General features: G+C 34.3%; 3 protein-coding genes across 3 annotated transcripts in view; 2 read left to right on the top strand and 1 right to left on the bottom strand.

The window, feature by feature from the left end:
* Positions 1-1,853: 1,853 nt before the first annotated feature.
* Positions 1,854-12,954, top strand: LOC106069660 (E3 ubiquitin-protein transferase MAEA-like). Its single transcript, XM_056016284.1, has 9 exons — positions 1,854-2,004; positions 3,794-3,979; positions 5,436-5,648; positions 5,925-6,047; positions 8,278-8,354; positions 9,332-9,440; positions 9,553-9,686; positions 11,000-11,195; positions 11,703-12,954. Exons 1-9 carry the CDS (start codon positions 1,966-1,968, stop codon positions 11,802-11,804), a joined length of 1,179 nt encoding a protein of 392 aa, XP_055872259.1. The 5' UTR covers positions 1,854-1,965; the 3' UTR covers positions 11,805-12,954.
* Positions 12,955-13,633: 679 nt separating this feature from the next.
* On the bottom strand, positions 13,634-22,030 carry LOC106069667 (testis-expressed protein 36-like). The gene is made up of 5 exons (XM_013229370.2): positions 21,728-22,030; positions 18,100-18,240; positions 15,887-15,967; positions 14,795-14,998; positions 13,634-14,245 (listed from the first exon to the last, which is right to left on the bottom strand). Exons 1-5 carry the CDS (start codon positions 21,776-21,778, stop codon positions 14,003-14,005), a joined length of 720 nt encoding a protein of 239 aa, XP_013084824.2. The 5' UTR covers positions 21,779-22,030; the 3' UTR covers positions 13,634-14,002.
* The window catches only part of LOC106069659 (ankyrin and armadillo repeat-containing protein-like), a 30,101-nt gene continuing 26,617 nt past the window's right edge, over positions 19,986-23,469 (top strand). Inside the window, exon 1 of the mRNA XM_056016275.1 lies at positions 19,986-20,117. The gene's annotated coding sequence lies outside the window, so the exon portion shown is untranslated. The remainder of the gene's footprint in view (positions 20,118-23,469) is intronic.

Raw genomic sequence — 23,469 nt, 5'->3', positions numbered from 1 at the left:
AGATATCAGTATCATTATTAAAAAATGGATTGTAATTAAAGCTTTTGAGCTATTGAAGTGTAGGGGTCTCAAAACAAAATTCTGTCCCGGGGCCTTCACATACATAAATCAGGCCCTGGTTTTTTGATAGTTTGTAGGCTATAGTTTCTGATATTAGTGCTGAAATGTCAAATGGACAGAAAAAATACCAGATCTGAAGTTCTTCAAAGAGCGAATCTGCAAAGCAATCTTTATGCAGTCCCAGCTGCGATGGGCAGGACACGTCTGCAGAATGGAAGACCGCCCCATCCCTAAATTTGACCCTAAACGACTCCTGTATGGAAGGAAAGCGCTCACAAGGTGGACAAAGAAAACGCTTTAGGGACACCCTCAAAGCTTCCCTGAAAGCGTTCAGCATTAACCCAGCCACCTGGGAGACAGACGCACATGACAAAGCATCATGGCGTCGCGCTGTGAAAACTGGCGCGCAGGTTGCTGATGAAAAGAGAACAAAGCTGGCAGAAGAAAAACGCTAGAGAAGAAAAGCAAGGCCAATGACACTAGCTCCAGCTGGAATAACCTGCCCATTGCAGTGTGCAGCCAAACGTTCCGGGCTCACATAGGTCTCACCAGCCACATGAGGAGGCAAAAAACCCCAGTGCAAAGCCCTCGGCCCCCAGGATGACAAAAGTGGTCATCATCGAACCACGATGGACGAACTATATATATATATTTGTGCTAAAAATATTCTTGCTTACCAAACTGATGACACATGGGTGGGCCCTTCAGGGACTCTTATAAGTACAAGTACATTTTTTTACGTGTTCTACCTAAGCATGCTTTAAATTGAATCTCTATAGTAACATCTTCTTGTGGCGATTTTCCCTATAATGCAAGATTCAAGAGATTTCTTTGCTCCCTTGAAATGAAGACAAAGTCAATTTCTTTATATGAAGCTTAATCGCGATCTATAATTTCTCATTCTATTTGTTTCTTGTTATTCTTCAATACAAGGAGACTTCCCAGTGATCTTTGCACAATTAAGTTCTTCTATTAACAACCAGCTAATGATGTCTAAATTGGACTTAATTATCTTCTTTCAACTGAATACAAATATACATCTGAGTGAAGTGCGGTAATTCCCGCTGAAGCCATGTTTTAAATAAAAAGACGCAAGCCAAATTTAATTTTAAGATGATATATAACCCTATTATATTTTGAAAAATTATAACCTTCAAACCAGAGTTTTTACCGAGTGATGGGCAATATATGGAAGTTATTATTATATTTTTTTTGCCAAACTTCTAGTGAAATCTTTTTCGAAATTCACGTCTATAGTGTCCACTGTCTAGCCATGAAGAGTTTTCACGTTAATAGGAGGAATAGTAAATTATAAATAAAACAAACATATTGTTTTTTGTTTTTTTCATTAGGCCTACTTATTTCTAACCAAATGTTTGAGAAGCCATATTTATCCCCACTTACGGTCTAAGATAAACTTCTAGGTGATCTCTGTATAATTCATGTATATTTTTATACACTCTTTATATTTTTAGTACACTCCAATAAAAATTGAGTTCAAAATTATAATGCATTTTTTAAAAATGATATTGGCCAAAGGTGATACAAACGAATTTTTAAGGGATTAGTCCGTGTTCCTGTGTTACTGTGTAGACCAAAATCTATATAGGGCCTATAGACAGATGATATCTAGAGACTGAGTTGACTTTTTTTTTATTGAGGTTTTACAATCATTCTTGATTGATTAGATCTATGCGAAAATGTAGATTAAGAAACTCGCGAGCCAACATCTTGTCTAACCGGTCACTCTAACTTATTTGATTTACCTAGATTCTAGATCTATAAAGTATAATAAAGCGGCTATCAGATATCGCTTCCAGAAATTTGTTAAAAATAGCCCAGAACCTATGAGAGGAAATGAACTAGCTCGGCCTATAACCTTTAAACTCAAATCTCAACGAAGTCATGGCTGACGTGAAGACACTTGAACACTCAACTCTTAAAGTAAATAAAACATTACTTAATGTTTTTGTAAACGAAAAACTTACAATGCAAAGCTAGACTACTTGTTGTTGTCTATTCCCAGCAATGTTTAACTTTATCTACACTTTGTTTAAAAAAAAATACATAAATGAAACTGTTGAAACTACGCTTTTTTCTTCTCTTGTCTTAGTAAAAGTACTAAATAAAAAAAGTTCCAGTGCAAGCCGAAAGAATGAATTGAATGAATGAAATGCTAATTTTTGCATTGATCTATGATAATTTAACTCTAGAATCTTGAATCATCAGTATGTGTGGTGGTATAGATCTAGCTAGATCTGTATTAGATCCATATAGATCTACTTATACTTGTACTACGTACCTACTACTTACTAGATTCTAGATCTAGATGTAATCTAATTTAGTAATTAGATAAATCTAAAATCTAATACTAGAGAGATATAGACCTAGATCTAGAATCTATACTAGATTATAAGTATAATTACTACATTCTACAATTAGTATAATTATAATTTTTATTGAAATTTGAAGTAACAGATCTAGTAACATCTGTAATTACTAATTTCCTAATCTATAATATAAATTCTGACAGCTCTGTACTTTTTAAAGAGTAAAATAGAATCCATCTAGTCAATCTAGATCTAGATCTTTAGACTTTTAATTAGATTTAATTTGAATTTAGTAGATCTATAAGTTGTATATATATGTAGATCTCTAGATGTAGATGTAAATCTATATGTAAATTATTTAGATTTAATTTTTTACTCTTAAAAAGTTATGGTTAGAAATTCTAGTAAATAAAATTGCTGTTCAGCATAACGCCTCCCAACCGCTTGAGTGTAGTTATTATAAGCCCAGGCACCAGACAGACATGTCTTCTCTAAGCTACTGCAGCCAGGATCAGCTAATGAATGTTTATTATTGATGTAGTTCAAAATCTCATGTGATATAGTCATAGCATTGCAAATGAATGATTCCATTTTGATGTTCAAGTAAAGCAGAGATATGAGTTTATACAAAGAAGTGAATGGCTCTTAAAAAGGGACTTAGACGTGGTTGATTGTTGTTTTTGAAGTGAGTGGAAATAAAATTATATATCCTTTGACATCTTGTTAATTCATCTGTGTTTCTACATCTATCTACATTGAAATTGAAAGCTGTTGTTTGTAAAAGTTGAGATTATTGTCTTTTTAAAGAAGTTTTGGAGCTATATTCAATAGTTTTGTTTTAAGTACATTAAGCCTACAAGTAATAGTTGGACTAGCTGTGTGTAACTACAATCTAGCGATGACTAAATTAACACATTTGCTATTCCTTACTTCTGTACATTTGTTATTGCCAGAAGTAGAAAGAAAATTTAGCACTCTAAATATAAAATGCAACCAAAGGCATGCTTTTCAAAAAGCTTCTGACAACCAATCAGATTCTTGGCCTTCACATGTGGCTCAGATATTGGGTTTGGCTGAACTGTTATTTTTATTTTATTTTTATTTTACTAAAAAAAAAAGGGGCAAAGGAGAGACACTGGCATCTAAACCAGTAAGCTTCAGGCAGGAAGGACTCATTAGGTTTAAGCTTAACTACACATACACACAAATATATATTGAGAATTTATGATCTGATTCTTGACCCTAATTTTTAGTTTGAACTCTGTTTAAGTGCTAATTTTACTTCATTGCAAGTGCACAGTTAAAAACATTAATATATGACTGATTTGTACATTTGCAATCTACCTTTAATTCAAAGACATTAAATGTGTTTTTTTTACATGTATTGAACATTTTTCTGATAGGTTCCATATGAATTACTAAACAAGCAGTTTCGGGCTTCTCAGAAGATAATTGACAGAGAAGCTTCCAAATTAAACAGCTCTGCTTCTGAACTAGAGAAAAAACTTCATGACCCTTCACTAACAATTGGAGATGTTACTAGTGCATTAACTACCATGGTAGACAATTTGTCAATGCTAAAACGAAAGGTATTTACAATTTATTTTAGGGTTAATTTTCACAACATAAATGTAAAACATTACAACTAACACAATCTCAGTATTGAAGCATTTCTCAAACTTTTCTTGTGAGTCTTGCCCACAACCACCCCCACAATATTATGTTAACACCCTCCATCACCTTAAATGGCTATGGCATCTGGAGAGTGCTATAAACCACACATTTTCCTGCATTCTGAGCTTTAGAAATTCACTCTCCTGGTGACTACAATTACTATTTATCCTAGTAAGGAAAGCACAGGTTGAATAAAGTTAAATTAAGAAGGGATGGAATTGGCTGTTACTGAAGTGTGAGAGATAATGGAGGCAGTAGAACATGTAAGTTTTGTAATGAGCCTGATCATCCTAATGTCATCCTCATGTTCAGCAAGCCTGTTTTGTTTATGTAAAAAATGTCCACTGAGATAATAAGAAATTTAACCTTTCTGATGTAAGAAAGACAGGTAGAATCGAATTTACGAACACATGAAATTAAAAGACAATATCTTGTTGCAAACGCCTCTCAAGAAAACAATAAGAAAGGTTCTACTTTAAAGAAGAAATGACAACTCTTAAATAATTACATTTTTAAACATTGGTAATAGTAGCTTCATGCTGTCTGCCTTTAGTGCTTCTGCCCATGCTGTTATGTGCTGTAGATTTGCCTTTCTTCAACTGCTTGATTGCACTGCAGCTCTTTTCCTTGGTGGTTGCACTGCACTTGATAGGCAGGTCTCTTACAGCTGGCAGTATCTCTGCAAGAGTAGGTCTGTTTAGTAGCACCTGGAAATGCTCGATCCACCTCTTCTTCTGTCCTTCTTCATCTGCTAATGTTTCTCCATTCTTGTCCTTTACTGGTCTGGCTTGGTAAATTTTCATGATTCTTATGCACTTTAATGCTGTTCTGATGGGCTGTTTCTTCTGTTTCTGTTTCCAGTGCTTCTATTTAGTTCTTCCTGTCTGTTCTGGTGCTCTGTTGATGTTTTGCTTCTGTATCTTCTAATGCTAATTAACACATTAGGCATTTACTCATTTACTGGAAGGAAAAATAGTTTTCAGTGCCAGGTTTTTTTAAAGTTCTTATGTCTTAGCACCAAAGACATCAGGGTTTGTTAATGTATTGCGTTGCTAGAACTTTATTTTCCTAAATGTCTTGATTTTAAAATCTTCATTGACGCCTGAGTAGCTATTAAAAGAACTTTGTAAACTCATTCCATTGTTCCCATTAGAATAAAACTCTCATGGCTTTGGGTTGCTGTTTCAGTGCACTAACCATTTGATGATCCGAAATCCTTAACAAAAGTTTAAGCATTATAAGACTCTTGGGGTGAATTTATTTTTTCATGGTTGAATAATCATATTTTATTTTTATGTGTAATAAAACTTTTATAAGCAGCAAAAAAAAAGAAGAAAAAAAAAGAAAGTCTTATTTCTATATCTTTTTTAGGCTGAAGAGAGTATTCAAGAAGAGTTGGGAGCATCACGTGTCATCAAGAGAAGATTGGCACATCTTCAAGAAAGAGATACACCTGGGATCAAAGAAACAATGCCGCCAACATGGTGGCAAAAAAATCGTCTTGACAGGATGTTGGTAGAATACTTCTTGAGAGCTGGCTACTATAATTCAGCACTGAAATTGGCCAAACATTCCAACATTGAGGTATGCTTTCAGTTTTGTTTTAAGCTCCAAAACAGTGGTGATCTTCATTATTGTGTCATTTTTGTTGATTTTAGTTTCCTCATATGGTTCAGAAACTTTATCTGTATGCTGACTACTGTTTCTGCTGTTTTTTTTTTTTAATAGAGACTTGTTCCCAGTGTTACTATTACTTTTTTGAATTTTTAAAATGATTATTTATCTAATATTGAATTGGAAATCAAAGAAAAGAGAGATTTTTTTTTCTTTGATATTTTATTAAAACTTTTTATATTTTAGGATTTGACCAATATTGATTTATTCATGATGTCCAAAGAGATAGAAGATTCATTGGCCAAATGTGATACAAAGCCATGCCTTAGTTGGTGTGTTGACAATCGCTCAAAGCTTCGGAAAATGAAAGTAAGAATTGTTAGAATACAAAAAAAAAAAATAAAGAAAAGAATTTATTACCAAAAAAAAATAAATTTTAAGGGTAAATTAAATCACATACACATAACCTAACAAAAAAATACAGAGAACATTATTTCATTCATTGCATACTGTCAAGAGCGGGGGTGTGTAAGATGTGAGATTGTGTGTGTGTTTGTTTATTTTAGTAGTTGAGTGGGTGAACTGATTTGGCACGGGGTTTTCAAGGGGGGACAATAAGGTTTCCTGTGGTCAGTCTAGGCAGTTGGAGAGCTGACCTGGTCTGAGTAGGGTGCTTGTGATTGTTTATCAGTAATTATGCCTAGCGTAAGGAGACGTTATATTATTATTCTTGCTATGTGTGTGTACTGAATATTTGGGGTAACGCTATGTTGTTACCCTTCAGTAAGCTATTACTGCATCTAATCTAGACACCCGGGAGTATTTAATTTGGGCACAGTTAGTACTGATAATGATGTATTCCATATTATATGTGTACCCATTTTTTTGCTGTAATTAAATACTAATTTCTACTCCTTCGTTGAGTGTACCTTTATAATATTTGTATTCTTGTAAGGATCTACAGTTGGGGCATTAATTTATGCCCTTCATAGAATCATACCCTTAGTGCATCGAGCCATTTGTCTATAGTAAGAACTAACCCAAAATTTCTGCGACGAGAGGTCCTGGCTTTCTTCACCATGAGCCCCCAAATGTAAAGAACCAAATTAATGCCCCAAGAAGCAAACTGAAGTTCTTATAAGTGTTTCTAATCCTGTGACATTCAGCAGCTTTCTAGGTCTTACTAGAATATTCAGAGTGGGTTGCTACATAGTGACATCTCTCATCTAGAAAGACAGTTATCTAGTACCGCAACATATTCTATTGTTAGTAGAAAATAAACATGTAGATAATGTACATTCTGATATCTTTAGTTAACCCTGTAAAACATACCCCTAACACTCAGTAGTCACAAAAACAAAAAGAAGGCTGCTTGGTTGTGTTATGTGCCAAGAACTGTCATCTCAATAGTGCCAGGTTTGAACTATGCCCTTCACCATCCTGCAGTCCTGTGGGAGGTTTGGGCTGTATTATTATTAATCTTCAGTTCTGAAGGAGAATCCAAAACATGTAAAACAAACATATGAAGCAAAAACAAAGATTCTTATTTTAGGACTCTCTGAGTTATTGGTATTACCCATTTATTAAACAAGAAATCCCATCTCACAATTTAATAAAAATAAATGTGGTGTCAGTGGGTTTAGTCTAGATCTTATGCACTGCTATAGGGTTACAAGATACCTGCAGGCCTACAGAAGGCTAAAAAGGAGGAATAAAATTAAATAAAAAATAAAAAAACTTACAATTTTATTGGTGAAATATGCCATGAAATCCTTATGCTGTAAAATAACTAGCTTTTTAAGTATCATATTTATATATTTATCAGTTGAAGCTACTTTTTTTTCCACAGTAGTTCAGCATTGACATACACATGAAAACCATTTTCTTCAGGTTGTAGGGCTATTGTATGAGAAGAATGCCTCTCACGAGTCAATGAAGAGTCCATTTTTCTTTCTTTGTCCACTTAGATATGACTCTGCATTATCAGTGAATTATTTCTTGAAATAAAAATTCACTAAGCTTGAGGCAATGTACAAGGTTACTTTTGAACATCCTTGAATGTACAAACACTACTACTCGTGAGACAGTTTGTTAAAATAAATATGTCCTGTTAAGGATTTCAAGTTGCAGTACGGGTCAAACTATTAAGAATCTTTCACATCAATACCCCATTCCTTTATTACTGTATACATTACAATACATCATTTTGTAAGTAAGTTTATCTGTTTAAATGAGAAGATATAAAGAATTTAATTCAATTGTTGATAATATACTATTGCAGTAATTAATACATTGAAAGCTGGATATTATTACACTTTAGAGCAATGGATGTAGTACACAGACTCAAAAAAGAGGTCCTCCTTTTGCTGGACCTCTGGTAACCCAATCCCTGTGAATGCATAATAAAGTAGCTAATTTATACACAATAAACAAAAAAAATTCATATAATAATATAAGAAAATACATGCTTTTGAATTGTGTGATATGTTTATATTCCAATGAATATTTAAGAACTATGTTTCATTCACTACTTAGTAGCTGTTTTAGTCATTGTGTAATGACTATATAAACTGTCTAAATGGTTGTTGCTTTGTTTCAGAGTACTTTGGAGTTTAATGTCAGAAAGCAAGAGTATGTTGAGTTAATTCGTGAAGAAAAGCCGCTTGAGGCCATCAGGTGAAAATTTATTTGTATTTATTCACTAATGTAAATCTGTCCAACTTCCATAGCAGCAATCATTTACTTTTAGAATGCATTGTTATTTGTGATGCACTATTGTAAAACAAATCTCCTCCTTCATTTTAAAGATTATTCTCATTATTATATTTCTGCTTTTTAAAAAACTCTCACTTTAATGGATGATGATAGTTGGTGCCTCCAGAAAATGAACTACTTTGAATTGCAGTAATACATTTGCCTTTGTAATGTAGCATTTTCTGTGAGTTTCAATCACATGTTCACCCTAAGAGAGGAAAAAATAAGAAAATTCCCTTTATTTCTATATAGTTTTACATTCAGATAATTTTATGCCACAATCAAATTTGGGCAGGTATGAAATGATGCTGTCATGTCACACAGTTTGTGGAGCTGTTTGTGTTGGATTGCTCTAGTTTACATTAGCATCCATTTTACCCCTAATATGTATTATTATTTATAAATGTTTTAACACACAGTTTAATTCCTAAATGTAATGCTAAATTATTTTTCCTTTATTAGCGCATTTTAAGAAATTTGTTTTTTTTAAATTAAAAGAAAACTATTTTTATAATTTTCAAAGTTTCCTGATAATATTTTCATTAGTAATTTATAGATGAACTATAATGTATACATAGTGTTTATAGTTCTTAATGTTTTTCACTTTCCTTCTTTTTTGTTGGTAATGCAGGTGCAAAATAAATAATATATGAGACCCAGCATTATAAATTTTAGTGATTTATAACTGAGACATTTACTAAAGCAGTACAGAAAATTGTGCCATTGCTGTTTAATGTAATAATTAATTTTTTTTTATCAGATTAATAAAATTTAATTTTACACCATGAATGTTAGAAAAGTTTTCTCAAAAACCTTGAATGTCTCTAAGAATTTACCTTATATATCTTGGAAATTTGTAAAAGAACTTACAAATCATATCTGTTGGTTAAATTATCCAGACATGCTCGAAAGTATCTGTCATCAGCTGAATCAGGACAGGTCTCGGAAGTGCAGAAACTTATGGGCATGCTTGCATTTAGTAGTAAAAACCCAGAAAATCCTTATGGTGTAAGTAATCATTAATAATCTTGTTTATATTACACACCATATGCTTAACAAATATGTAATTGTATTGAAAGCTCTCATGATTTCTTTTTAGAAAGAACGTTTTTTTTTTTAGGATGTTTTTGATATGAGTAACTGGCAGAAGTTAGTCTTACAGTTTAGACAGGAGAATTTCAAACTTCATCAGTTAAATAGCACATCTGTGTTTACTGCTACACTACAGGCTGGGCTGTCAGCACTCAAGACACTGTATCCACTCATTGTAGATGTTGTGTTTCCCTGTCAGTTACCCTAACTAACTTGTTCTTGTTGTGTGTGAACAAAAATTTAGTAAAAATCGTTTATAGTGTTAAATTCTTTCAGCTAATATTTACAACAGATATTATTGTTTTGTATCTGTCCTAACTTCACTCTGCTTCAATGATAATTGTTATTAGTTAAAAAAATATAGCAGTCATACAAACAAAAGCTTATTTTTAAAATAAAGTTGATAAATTATTACATTGTATGTTTTCAGAATGAGCTTTTTTTTTTTCCATTAATCTGTGGCACTACCTCTATGCCCTCCAGTGTAAAAATTCTGGCCTTTTATTTTATCATTTTTGTAATCTTTAGGCAGACACGAGGTGCTCATCTTCAGTCTCTATTGAATTAGTTGTTTATCAAAAGAACTTCATTAAGGGTTGTCATTGTTGTGTATACTGTAATTAGTCAGTTATGGTAATTAACAAAACATTTCTCATACACTTTGTATCTTCTATTTCAGTCTTGAGAAACAATTGAATCAACTAACACATTCCTACTCCCTACCTCCATCTTCTTAACTTCGTGTTCCCTGTCTCACAAAATCACCTTTACTTTTCTCTTGCATTGAATTATTTCATAGAATTATTTTCACTGTAAAGAAAATCATTGCTTTATTCCCTCTTTCAAATCCTTGGACTCACACTATTACTGTAAACAAAATCAGGACTCACACTATTACTGTAAACAAAATCATTGCTTTATTCCCTCTTTCAAATCCTTGGACTCACACTATTACTGTAAACAAAATCATTGCTTTATTCCCTCTTTCAAATCCTTGGACTCACACTATTACTGTAAACAAAATCATTGCTTTATTCCCTCTTTCAAATCCTTGGACTCACACTATTACCTTAAACAAAATCATTGCTTTATTCCCTCTTTCAAATCCTTGGACTCACACTATTACCTTAAACAAAATCATTGCTTTATTCCCTCTTTCAAATCCTTGGACTCACACTATTACCTTAAACAAAATCATTGCTTTATTCCCTCTTTCAAATCCTTGGACTCACACTATTACTGTAAACAAAATCATTGTTATTCCCTCTTTCAAATCCTTGGACTCACACTATTACTGTAAACAAAATCATTGCTTTATTCCCTCTTTCAAATCCTTGGACTCACACTATTACTGTAAACAAAATCATTGCTTTATTCCCTCTTTCAAATCCTTGGACTCGCACTATTAAATCACAACTGTCATCACTGAAACAACAACAACGTCAGATTGCTAGTTTCCTTAGCTAAATACTCAGTCATTGCTACAAAGATGATGCTAATTTGCGCCACCCGGACTGCCCAGTGTGTAGCACACATCTGAATGAGCTGGCCCAGCCCCTTCCCTTTGCACACTGCACTAACTCCAAATTGGTGTGCAGCATAACTGGCAGTGCCCTGAATGAGCATAATCCTCCAATGATGCTGCCCAATGGACGTATTTATGGCTTAAAAGTAAGTTGTTTGTTCATCCGATGCTATTAATAGACTTAAATTCAGCTTTGGAATATATTGCCTAATATTTGTTGTTTTTGCTATTTTATAGATAAATTTATTTTATATAGTGCATTTTTTAGCGCAATCTCTTTTGTGGACAGCTGGGGGGGAAGGGGAACTTATGAGTCGGGATTTGAAATCAAGCCCCCCCTTGTTTTGGCTTCTCAGCCACACATCCCATCGATCAAAAATATTTTATGCTAATATCTGTAACGTAAAATTAAACAATAGGATTATATGTAAGAAAAAAACTTGTTAGCACTTGAAATTATGATCAGAACTATGATGTTAAAGGTAGCACAACATAAAGCAGGAACATCCATATTTCATATATTGTACACACATTGTTTGTCTGTAAAATATCATAAAAATAATTTTTGTAGTAGATATCAGTAACTAATTTTATGCAATTTTAAATTTAAAACAACATTTCTTTTATGTTTGTATTTTGTTTACTTTCGTAAGGCATTAGAGAACATGGCTGCCGTGAATGATGGACGTGTTGTTTGCCCGAGAACCAGAGAGATCTATCATGTTGACAATATAGAGAAAGTTTTTGTCATGTGATTCCAACTGACAGCAAGGCCTCACAGAAAACGTCTCAGGTTGAATTTGATTTGGTGTGCTGAGTATAAATTGAGATGATGATGTTCTGTAGGTTAAGTTGACGCATTCATTAAGATTCATTTTACATTGCGTTACAGATCCACTTGTTGGTTACAAATAGTAGTTAGGCAAAGTGAGCCCTACACACAATGATTGTTTTAATTTTCCTTTATGAAGAAAAAACAACTTTGGCACATCTAAGTATGATTATTTTAACCTAGGTGTAATCTCATTTTAGAAAATGTTTACTAATTACCTTTTTACTGTCAATAGCTAAATGAGAAATATTTCATTGAACTACTTTATAAAAATAACTACTGTAACACTCTGCACAGTTTCAGCAGCACTGATCTAATGCTTGATCCAACATTTATATAAGTAATGCGTGTGTACATAGTGACTGAAAAAAAGAAACTAATTGATATTTTTCTTTACAACAGCCTCAAACCAATTTAATGTATTTCTTAAGAAACTAAGCATTTATTAATAGAATGAAACTATTCTGTCAAACAATTTAGAATTTTCTGAAAAGGAATATTAGTTGAAATCCACTAATACGACAAGAGAGAATAAATTTTGTTAATAATATTTTTTTTTTGTGTTAGAGTAACAGTGCTCTTATGCAAGATAATTTCTATTTTGTCCAATTTGATTTTGATTTTACGTTTTATAAAAATGTTTTTATTGAGAACAAAAGAACAAGACAAAATTAATAAAGAATTATTTTCAAGCTTGAAAATTAAGAAATGAATCAGAACTTTAGTTGACCATAAATATTTGTGACCAACTTATTTTGTCATAAAGGAGAAAAAAAATACAATTATATCTTCTTTGAGAGAGAGTTTCATATCAAACAACATTTTTCATGTGTTTTGTACTAGCATTGAGAAATCATTTTAAAAGATATTTCTTTTTTTTTTAATGAGGTGTAGTTGAAGCTTTTGATGTTTTTTTTTATTTCGTAGCAAAGCATGCAGTGCATAGTCAACACAAATGTTAATTTATTACATAAAGAATTCAATTAATGGACACTGATAAAATGAATATCACTATGTGACAAAAAAAAAAAAAAAAAAGATATTTTGTTACTTTTTCCCAAAATAATATACAAGACCATAATTTTAGAATATTTTTAAGTATTTGTACAAGCCAAATGAAAAATTAGTCAATTTGAGAAATCCAGAATTCAGGTTGAAAATTCTATAGACATTTATTTTTCATCAAATTACTGTTATTGACTAACTGGCAAATCACATTTCTGGTTGATACAAAATTTAGAAAATTAATTACTTTGCAACTAAAATTAGAAACTTTTTTTTCTTTGTATGTTTTACAAGTTGCATGTTTTTTCATGCTAAAAATAAATTACAGTTCTAGAAAATTTGACTAGAAAGTAAGACCCTTTATTTCTTTTATGATTAAAAAACCCCAGCTAAACTTAATTTTAAAACGTTATTAATCACAAATAATAAATCTATGTATAACTCTGTGTAATATGAAATTCTAAGTATTGTTTTATGATTCATTATATTGCATTGACCTTTTTTTAGCTCTTTAAACTTGGATTATGATAATTATACTTATTATGTAACATATTCTCGTCTTATTTATTTATTTATAAAAGTACCTGTGATTTGTAATCTGTGCAATTTGTTATGTATTTTGTTCTAAATATAAATTATAATAATTAACTAAATGATCTTCAATTTTTTCAAATCTTAAAATGAGATATTATTTATGCGAAGGTATTTTTAGATTTCTTTAGAAAAAGGTGAATCAAAGCAAAAACCTAAATATTTATAGTTTAATGGCTTCCAGTTGTTTTGAGTAAATAAAAATAAAATATTGCTTTTATAGAGATTATTGCAATCTTATTGACCAAACCAGATAATATTAATAATGATTTGGAATCTGAAACAATGATAATCCAGCTTATCATAAGGGCAATGTTGGTCAAAAATTAGTCCCCCCCCCCCTTTTTACAGTTTTGACTGACTCAAATAATAGTTCACCCTATGCCATATACCTCTAAAAACAGAATAGAACTTAATGCTTGCCTGAAATCATACTTTAGCCATTTTAGGCTTAATACCTAGGTTTGCTTGAATAATGAAACATTCATGAAAAGAAGAAAGTCATGAACATTTCAGTTTAGAAAGTTAGTTTCCCTGAGAGGATGTGACTGTGGTAAAATCTGGTCCATATCTGTTGAGAATGTTGGGCACATGGGGAAACTTTTTTCTGTTATACTGAGGATAGACTTTTGTGCTGCCATGGTAACAATACTTCCAAGGATTGTGGTCCAGGAAAGGTTCCTGAGACAGGGCCAGTAAACACAGAGGCGTTCTATAAGGGGAAGCACTCCATGTGGTTAGATGTTGTGTCTTCCAGTCTGCTGGCACCTGGCAAGAGTACATGGAAGATTTGTTTTTAAAATATGATTTCAATTACAACAGTTAAGTACATATTCATGACTCTTGGATCTTGTTGTCCCGAAAAATGTGCGCATTCTCTTTGATGTAAAAAATAATCCATATAATGGAGTGCCACAAAACACTGCATTTTATTATTTTGACAATGTTTAGATGTATTATGTATAAATGAAAAGATACAAATGTCTAGAAAGAATGTAATGCCATTTTATAAGATATATTTATCTTAAAAAAAAGAATAGATTCGACCAGTCATAAACCCAGCCATAGAAAACTAAATAAGTTCGGTATGTATATAGCTTTCCTCTTAAAATGTTTCATGAACCCTTAGGTCCCTGCCCATCTGGCTCTATACGCCGAGTTACCACTGCCAATACGTAAATTTACTAGATCCGTTGATGCAACTGAGGTTCAAAGTTCAGTTAAAATGGCAATTTTATGATGCTATAAAAAGTACCGCTCTACTCTCTATTTTTTTGTTTGTTTAAATAAGCCAAAGTTATTCATCTTAGGCCTTACTTTTGGTTCCTGATATATTTTCGGAAATCGTCTTCTGGTAGGAGCTTCTGTTGGTCCTGGATGTCGGAATGATGTCGCTGTTATTGGGTTGTAGTCAAACGGTGTCATATCTTTGGATCGGTGATGTAAAAATGAGTTCTCTGTGTGGTGCAGGCGTTTGTCGTGGGGATGCACTCTCCTGCCAAGACAGCGTGTGTCTTTGCCCTAGTGAAATGTCATTTGAACACATTACAGTACAGCTGTGCCAACAGTAACGTTCTAACTATTAAGTTCTTCATTGTTTTAACGCACCCTTCCATAGATGTCTTAGTTATAGAGATGTTCTTGATGAATGAGATGTGTAGTTATAGAGATGTTCTTGATGAATGAGATGTGTAGTTATAGAGATGTTCTTGATGAATGAGACATGGCTTGTATGTTTTGTTTTTCAATGACTTCTAGTTTTAGAACATGGATTACGCTCCGAAGTAAGTTTGGAAAGATTCAACAAATTGACGTTTTTGGAACTGGAGAACTTGGCTTTGCTTTTTTACAGCAATAGTGAAGACAACGCTTGTTGTATTATACAACTATGACAACTTGATACATTAGGAATAGTAGAATCGTAATTGACAATGTCAACACAACTTTTGAACTAACATTTAATGAGTGAGAAATAAAAGTGAAGAGCCACAGGAACTAAGTCTAAGAAACACTGTCTGTAGTAATACTAAATCATCAGGCTAGTCATCGCAATGAAAACTGTATAGGTCTAGATTTTAACTTTTATTTAGTCTATATTTTTTTAGACCTTAGAATATGCAATGTCAGTGGGCTCATGAATAGTACATGCACACATTTATATGCTAAAACCTATGAAATAGACAAAGGGTAAAAGATATACATACTTTAAAAAAATTCAAATGTAAATCTTTAGTCAAATTTCATTGCCAAGGCTACTATCATGGTCAATCGACATCATTAAAGCGACAACGCAAAAACACCTGCTTTTTATTAGACCTACATAAATCAAGACCTAATGGGGTTTTATTTTAGTGTCACACATCAACTGTATGCATACCATTCAATACACAACTACATAACTCCTCTTACATTTCCAAAGTACTCTCCTCTGTTTTGGAAAAAGTTTCTGTTGTCATGTTGTGTGAAGGGGTACTCCTGGTTGTGTAAGGACTGAAAACAGAAAACAATTAGCCTACAGTCAATGGATATAGATTATCTTCTTATGTTATATAATACAGACGTTATTTAAAAAAAAAAAGAAGATGATTACGCCCTAAGCGTCATGCATATTAACCAATGACCTAAATTCTGCTAAGTCACTGGTTTTCATGGCTAGCTCAGGCACCCATTCCATGCACTTATAGCACTAGGGAAAAAAGATAATTTGTACACATTTGTTCTAGCATATGGAACGAGGAATGTGCCTTTATCTTTATGTCTTTCTGAGTATTTTATTAGATTTTGTATTTGAAGATTAAGGTTCATAGTTTTATGTATAATGGCTACTTGAGTCTTCTATCCTGAAGGGTTTCTAAAGTTAGTGATTTTACTAAAGGTGTTACTCTAGTCAATTGTGAATATTCGTTTGTTATGAATCTCACTGCTCTATTTCCAGTTTCTTAATGTTATCTTAAGTAGAGGGGTACCAAACAGAGGATGCATATTATATTATTGGCCTAACCAAGTTCAATAACATTTTAATTTTATGTTTTTATTTGATTTATAGAAATGTCTTTTAATAAACCCTAGTGCTTAAAATAGATTTATATTTTCCTTAAGGAGTTGAAAACGAAAAGCTTCGTCTGTCACAGACTGTCTGTATCAGTGTGACACATAGCAGCTGGGTGTGATCCTAAATAGCAAGAAATACATAATTCTTTGGACTAGAAGATATTTGCCTTATTAATTATACTGTTGATTTGTTAATACCAAAACATTTCCAATGTGAAGCTGTACAAAACGTTTCGACGAAAAACGAGAAGGACTTTTTAGCGGCCCCCGAAAGGGGAAAAGACGCTATTAGTTTTGTGCGAAATATCTGTCCGTCCGTCCCGTTTAGATCTTGTAAACTAGAAAAGATATTGAAAATCCGACATCACAATATTTTAGACCATTTAAGGTTCTGATGCAACGGCTACTTTTTTTTTTCCTGAAAGCGAAAAATCTAATTTTTAAAATCAGTTATGCAAGCAGTTTTTTAAAGAGAAAAAGCTAATTAGTATGCATTATAAGTTAGACCTAATTTAAAACGAATATTAATCTTATAAACTTCATTTTCTTGAACATTTTTTTATGTTATATTTCTGAAGATTCAAATAAAAGATTGAGCATTAAAACAATTACATTATTTACATGACTAGCTAGACCAGGAGAGGCTCGGTAAAGCGCTTAGCTTCCGAACCGAGGGTCCCTGGTTCGAATCCTGGTGAAGACTGGGATTTTCAACTTCGGAATCCTTGGGCGCCTCTGAGTCTACCCAGCTCTAATAGGTACCTGACATTAGTTGGGGGAAAAGTAAAGGCGGTTGGTCGTTGTGCTGGCTACATGACACTCTCGTTAACCGTAGGCCACAAAAACAGATGAACTTTACATTATCTGCCCTATAGACCACAAGGTCTGAAAGGGGAACTAGTTAGGCCAGGTTCACATCTAACTTTGCATTCACTTGCACCTATCCTTTGATCTGCTGCACCATTGGGGCACTACACAAGATCTGTCAACCTTCTTTCTCCATTCTTATCTCTTATTTGTCTTTGATATAATTTCATTTGGATGTTCTTTCTGAAAATATCGAAGCCTGCATGGGTGGACCACTTCGGGGGCCGATTTTAAGTTTGTGTTTCCACACAAACTGTCTTTGTAACCTTTTTAAAAATAGAATCCTCATGAAACTTTGTTCATACAGGTTCTCGATCAGCAGTTTCTATTTCATAGGGATCAAACAATTACTCCTACAAAGCTTATTTCAAGTCTCTCTGTCCCTCTGCCTGGTACATATTTTGTACACTTTATTTCTCCCACTTCCCCATCTCGTATCAAGTTGAAATTTTGCACAATTATTTATTATCCTTGACAAAACACAAATCAATCAAAACATTAACCAGTTAGTTAATTAGTGATAATTAATGAACTTCGTTTTATATAGAACAAGGGAAATTTATCTTACAGTATTGAAAGATATGACTGTAAAGTGTAAATGTGCAGTTCATTCATTTGTATGAACTTTAGTTGTTTTTTTTTAAACATATTTTAAAAATATTTTGCTTGTTTTAAATATTAGGTCTATCACTGCGCATACATACCTCTTCCTTTTGTTTATATAACGTTGGTGGACTGGATGGTCTTACAGGGGCGGAGAACGGTGCCTCCAACATTTCTCTTGTGCTAGTAGAGAGACCCAACCTGGAATCGACATCTCTGGATTCTACTTGTCTGTGTCGATACTAGATAACAAATAAAATGGTAGACTTATCAAGATTAGTCCAGGAATGGCAAAGGGTAGGATTAGGATATCCAATGCAAAGAAACACATTTTATTTTACGTAAACTTTTCACTGATCGAAAAAAAGTTTTGTTTTTAGTTCAATAAATATTATACAGATAAAAGAAACAACGTAGCTTACGTTTCATGTGCCAAGTAAAATATTCTACGAAAAAATCTCTACATAGCTAGGATATATTGAAGTGCATATCTCTACTATATGAAAGTACTTATTAGTGCTATTTGGAATTACATATCTCTGCTATATGGAAGTGCATTTATCTGTTGTATAAGCCTATATAAGCAATACGCCTACAAATCGCTGCTATATGAATCTTTGTCAAAGATATTTACCCCCCCCCCGTGTGTTTAAAGAAAAAAAAATGCATGCTTTAAATTTCTTCTTTTAAATTTTAATAACATTATATGACGGATTTTCTTCTTTTTAATTTCGGGTTTAAACAAAAACACACAAAAAAAAATCTTTTAATGGGACGCTATATAATGAATGCTACACGTATTCTTATAATTCTTCAAACGAATTTTAACAGCTTAAAATATATAGAACCAGGCTCAGCAGCTAGAGGGTTTAATTCTAGAACACGGTTTAAGACACGATCAATACTGTAGGCCCTTGTCCCATGATCCGTTAAGCTGTTACCTGGCTACAAATTACGCTGGCCTGTTAACTCTAACAATAACCTGGGCATTATCTACACTCGAGTCTACTTTGACACAGGAACCAATTGTGCCAATAAATAAGGCAATGACTCGATACGTTCCATGAAATGAGTTTAAACATCGATGTGTTTATTACCAATCAGAAACAAAAATGTTGGCCCTCGTGACAATTTTTAAAAAAAGTTTCTTCGATAAAAAGATTTCATAAAATGTATGCTACTTGTAATAATTATTTTGAAATATATTCACATCTGTTAGGTGTGCACGTCTTTGAGATGGCAGTTAGGACTATGTTTATTTTGCGACATATATAAGGGTCAAGATGACTTACTGAACTATTTAGGGCAATAAGCTAGACCTTGTCGATATGTCACTAAAGGACTAAGTTAAACGGGTTGGCTTTTATCTCTCTAGTCCCCACCTCTCTTCTCCCACACACACAAACTTTTAAATAACTTCTCTTCCGGTTTTTCTTCCCCCCCCCCCTTTCCTCCTGTCTCATAGCGCTCTGGTCCTAAGTCTAGGTCTATAATAGGAGTAGTGTGTGTGTGTGTGTGGCTTAACTCCATTAATTGAGTAAATAAACATAGGAAACAAAACTCAGCTCAAGCTAAATCAATGCAATCTAGCATTAAAGATTCCTAATTATGGTTCAAACTGGTGTGACAGTTATATGGTTGAACAGGTTTATGTCACTTTGTCACACCCATCCATTTCCTTCAGAATTGAACATTATTATTTCTTAGCCTAGGGCTCGCAAAGACCGCCCTTCGGGGAACAGTACCAGGAAGAAGAAGAGAAGAGGAAGACAGAGAAAGCGATTGGAAGACAACATCAAAGAACAGACAGGCCTGTCAGTGAATGAAATTCTATCCAAGGCAAAGTATAGAAAGTAATGGAGAAAGACGGTTGACATTTCTTGTATGGTGCCCCTACGGTCCAACAAACTAAGGGATAGGTGAACGTGGAGACAAAACCCAAACCTCCCACAGGACAGCGCGGGATGACGGCAGCCAGGGTTAGAATGCAGGAGGACAGTTTAGAGCGTACACCACACGACCAGGTTGCCGGGTAAAACCGAACAAAAAATTTTTTGTTGCAGATATGTTCACAGTAATGAAGCATTCGAGCAGGAAAATAAAGCTGGTTTAAAGTAAGGTAAATCATATTTCAGTTTTCGTTCAAGTTTCCTTATCTTGTAACCTGTGTTTTTTTTTACGTCAGGTTTCGACCCATGCCAGAATTTTATTTTTTCAATCACAAAAAGAAAGAGTCACATGGGCCTAATCAGTGGGTAGCTAAGGATTTAGGGGACCCTGCTTTTTGACGTTCAACATTATGACATGAGACAATGGCGTAATATTTAATGTAAAAACAAATTTCGGACACTCATTTGGGGCCGCACCAACAAGTGGGTGCCAGGGGAATTTCAAATGTTGACACACACCCCTCCCCTACCTTAGCTACGCCGCTGGGCCTAATTCTGCTGGTGCTCAGAGTTTCTTTGAATACTGTTTATGTATGTGTAGGGCTATAGCTTTAACTCTAGTGTTCTAATCCCAATTTGAACAAAAAATTAACTTGATATTTATTCTTACTGTATCATTGTCAGACTGGATAGCTTACTGACTACATAAGTTGGGGAAAGTCGTAAGAAAGTCCGAAATCGCCGAACAACAAATACTGTTAACCACCTTGGTCTAGGAACTACAGCGTTGCCCAACGATTACGAAGTTTTTTTGTATATCCTTTGCATCTGGAGAGCTTTCCGACAGCCACAGAGCAGAAAGAGAAGCACGAGAACTAGCAGCTACCAGGCTAGTAAATCACACAAGTACCCCGAAACTCAAGCTTGTCTTCTTACCCGATGCAAAAACAGTCCCCCAAAGCTTGGAAAATTATGATTCCTCCCATGTGAAACAACTCAGGATAGCACTTATAAAGCTCAACAACAACAGCATTCAATGAAAACGAGCACATATTGAACTAGAAGGACATTAGAAGGCTGACACACTCGCAAAGTGTAGGAGAACAATTAACATTGCACTCTTTTCATAAGAAATGAAACAACTAATAGTGAATACAATAAATGAGAAATGAAGTGTCCTAGGATAACGCTGACCTCGTCCTTCAAAACTGCATTCTTTATCAAGAGGCCCGAACAAGACACTGGCCCCAAAACTTCACAATAGAAAGAAAACTATATGGAGAGCTCCCTGATTTGGAAACCACTGCGCAGTTCATCTCATTTATTGGTCTAGTCATATGAACGCTCCAACATAATAATGAGAAAGAGGAAGAAGAAGAAAGTTGTATGGTAACTGATATTAAAAGTAAATAAACTCGTTTGCAGGCAATGTTTTGTATTTTTTTTACTTACCCATTGAAAATTTCGTTCGTGTTAACATAGTTTGGCCAATATACGAGATGAACTTCGCAGTGGTTTCCAAATGGCCATATCACAAGTTCTTCGGGGCTCGCAAAGACCTTCCTTCAGGGAACAGTAGCCTACCAGGAAAAAGAAGAAGAGACAGACAGAGAAAGCGATGGGAAGACAGCATAAAAAAATTACGAGTGTGCCATTGAAAGAGGTTCTATCAAAGGCAAAGGACAGATATAAATTGAGAAATGCGGTCGACAGATATTGCATGGTACCCCAACGGTCCAACAGACTAAGGTATAGGTAAAGGTAAAAACATAGTTAGCCAGGTAGGCCTAGATCTGATGTTATATTAAACTAGACACATGCTTTATATTAAAAAACGTACCCAGAGTCCATCACTATCCGTAGCAGGCGTGAAATTTCGGCCTTTAGTCATAATTAGCTTTAAACGCAGGTAACCGTGTAAAAAAACAAGTTTAAATGTTTAAAGTCTGTATACTTCAAGGAAACATTATCCCGTTTGGCAGTGGGCCCTACAGCCAAGAAAATCTCCCTGTCGACGACTTCGACCGTTCACCAAAATCTTTCAATTAGTTTTCAATCAAACTACAGTTAACTCCCCGTGAACCTTTAACCACTAAGGGAGCCAACAACACCGCCGCGTTTTCTTTTTAATGCCATGACTGACAGAAGCAGTATGAATAAATTAATTGTCCGATCTGCGTGCCTATCGATCTTACTGAACTAATATTTTGAAAGGTATGAAGTCACGTCTTCTCTATGTAGACCTGGCTGTTGACTGATTCGTGTATGTGTGTGTGTGTATGCGTTGTTGATCTAAATGGATTGGCACACAGGCCTAACTATAATAATCAATGATTCTCAAACCAGTTAGCCTATACACTTGTACAGTTGTATCTAGCCTTGATTAATTATTTAACGAAAGTTTTACATTCCATTCCATAATTTATACAAATAGAAACAAAGAGTAAAAGCTGTGTGTGACAAGGGAGAGGCAAGTAGCATACATTATCACATGGGCGTAGCCAGGGGGGGGGTGTTCCCTACCAGGGGGGTTTTGTAGTTAACCCCCCCCCCCCCCCCAAAAAAAAAAAAAAAAAAAAAAAAAGATTTTGACGATGAAACTTCCCTTTCGATATAAAATCTAAAGCAAACTACAGTCACCTAATTCAAAGAGCGTAGCCAAGAGAGGTTACAAATTTCTACCAGTGACTGGGCTCCATTATTAAAGTGCAGTGAATAGTCATCTGCCGAAATAGAAAAACACTAAATGTGGCTCAACAAAGATGGCTAAGACGGATTTTAGGAGTCAGTTATAGAGATCGGGTCTCAGTCAAAGAAATCCTATGCCTAACTGGGAGTCGACCCCTTAGTAAGGTTGTGACAGAGCGTCGGATGAGGTTTGCGGGACATGTTCTCCGACAAAATGAATTACGCATTATAAGAGTTGCGATGACATGGAGGCCATTACGAGGAAAGCGCAAAGAGGGCCATCCTAGTAGGCCTACAGCTTCACGTCACACTTTCATGGAGGTCCTAAGAGCAGGTGGGAAGAGGTTTCAGACATTGCTAGTGACAGATTTTTATGGAAACCGCTTGCCGCCCAATACGCCGAAAGGCGCGGGAGGATCTAAGTCAGTAAGAATAGCACATTAGGTTTTCGAAATAAAACTTTTAATAGCAGGATAATGCACTATAGATACCTCAGAATATGCATTTTGTTGGCTTTCAATACGAGAAATAGTAGGCCTACTTGGCGTCGGAGCTTTGCCCCGCGATGGGGGAGCTCGCAGCGCTCCCTCAGACCCCTTGCTAGCAAGGGCGGGAGTCTACAATTCTGAATAAAATGAAAATTCATTATATATATACACACACATATATATTCATCCATATATATATATACATATATATATGACAATCCCCCCCCCCCCGAAAAAATCCTGGCTACGCCCATGCGTTATCAATCCAGGGTAAGAAGAATATTCTGCACTATTAATCATAAAAAGGAGTAATTTTATAATCAAATCCAGTAATGGCACATCACGAGAATGAAGCTTGCCAATAAAGCACTGCTGAGTAGGCTACGATTAGAAAGGGAGCTGGTTT

This window comes from Biomphalaria glabrata, chromosome 1 (assembly GCF_947242115.1).
Source record: "Biomphalaria glabrata chromosome 1, xgBioGlab47.1, whole genome shotgun sequence".
Taxonomy (NCBI): Eukaryota; Metazoa; Mollusca; class Gastropoda; family Planorbidae; genus Biomphalaria; species Biomphalaria glabrata.
This window is presented reverse-complemented; position numbering and strand designations above follow the sequence as displayed.

Bases quoted from the DNA above. Each gene is read 5' to 3' on its own strand.
- LOC106069660 (XM_056016284.1), top strand. From the start codon at position 1,966: ATGGCTGACGTGAAGACACTTGAACACTCAACTCTTAAA. The intron at 5,649-5,924 runs GTATGCTTTCAG...TTTATATTTTAG, and splicing joins CCAAACATTCCAACATTGAG to GATTTGACCAATATTGATTT. The intron at 8,355-9,331 runs GTGAAAATTTAT...TAAATTATCCAG, and splicing joins AAGCCGCTTGAGGCCATCAG to ACATGCTCGAAAGTATCTGT.
- LOC106069667 (XM_013229370.2), bottom strand. From the start codon at position 21,778: ATGACTAAAGGCCGAAATTTCACGCCTGCTACGGATAGTGATGGACTC. The intron at 14,999-15,886 runs GTAAGAGGAGTT...ACATTTCACTAG, and splicing joins GAGGAGAGTACTTTGGAAAT to GGCAAAGACACACGCTGTCT. The intron at 14,246-14,794 runs GTAAGGCCTAAG...TACTCTTGCCAG, and splicing joins AAATATATCAGGAACCAAAA to GTGCCAGCAGACTGGAAGAC.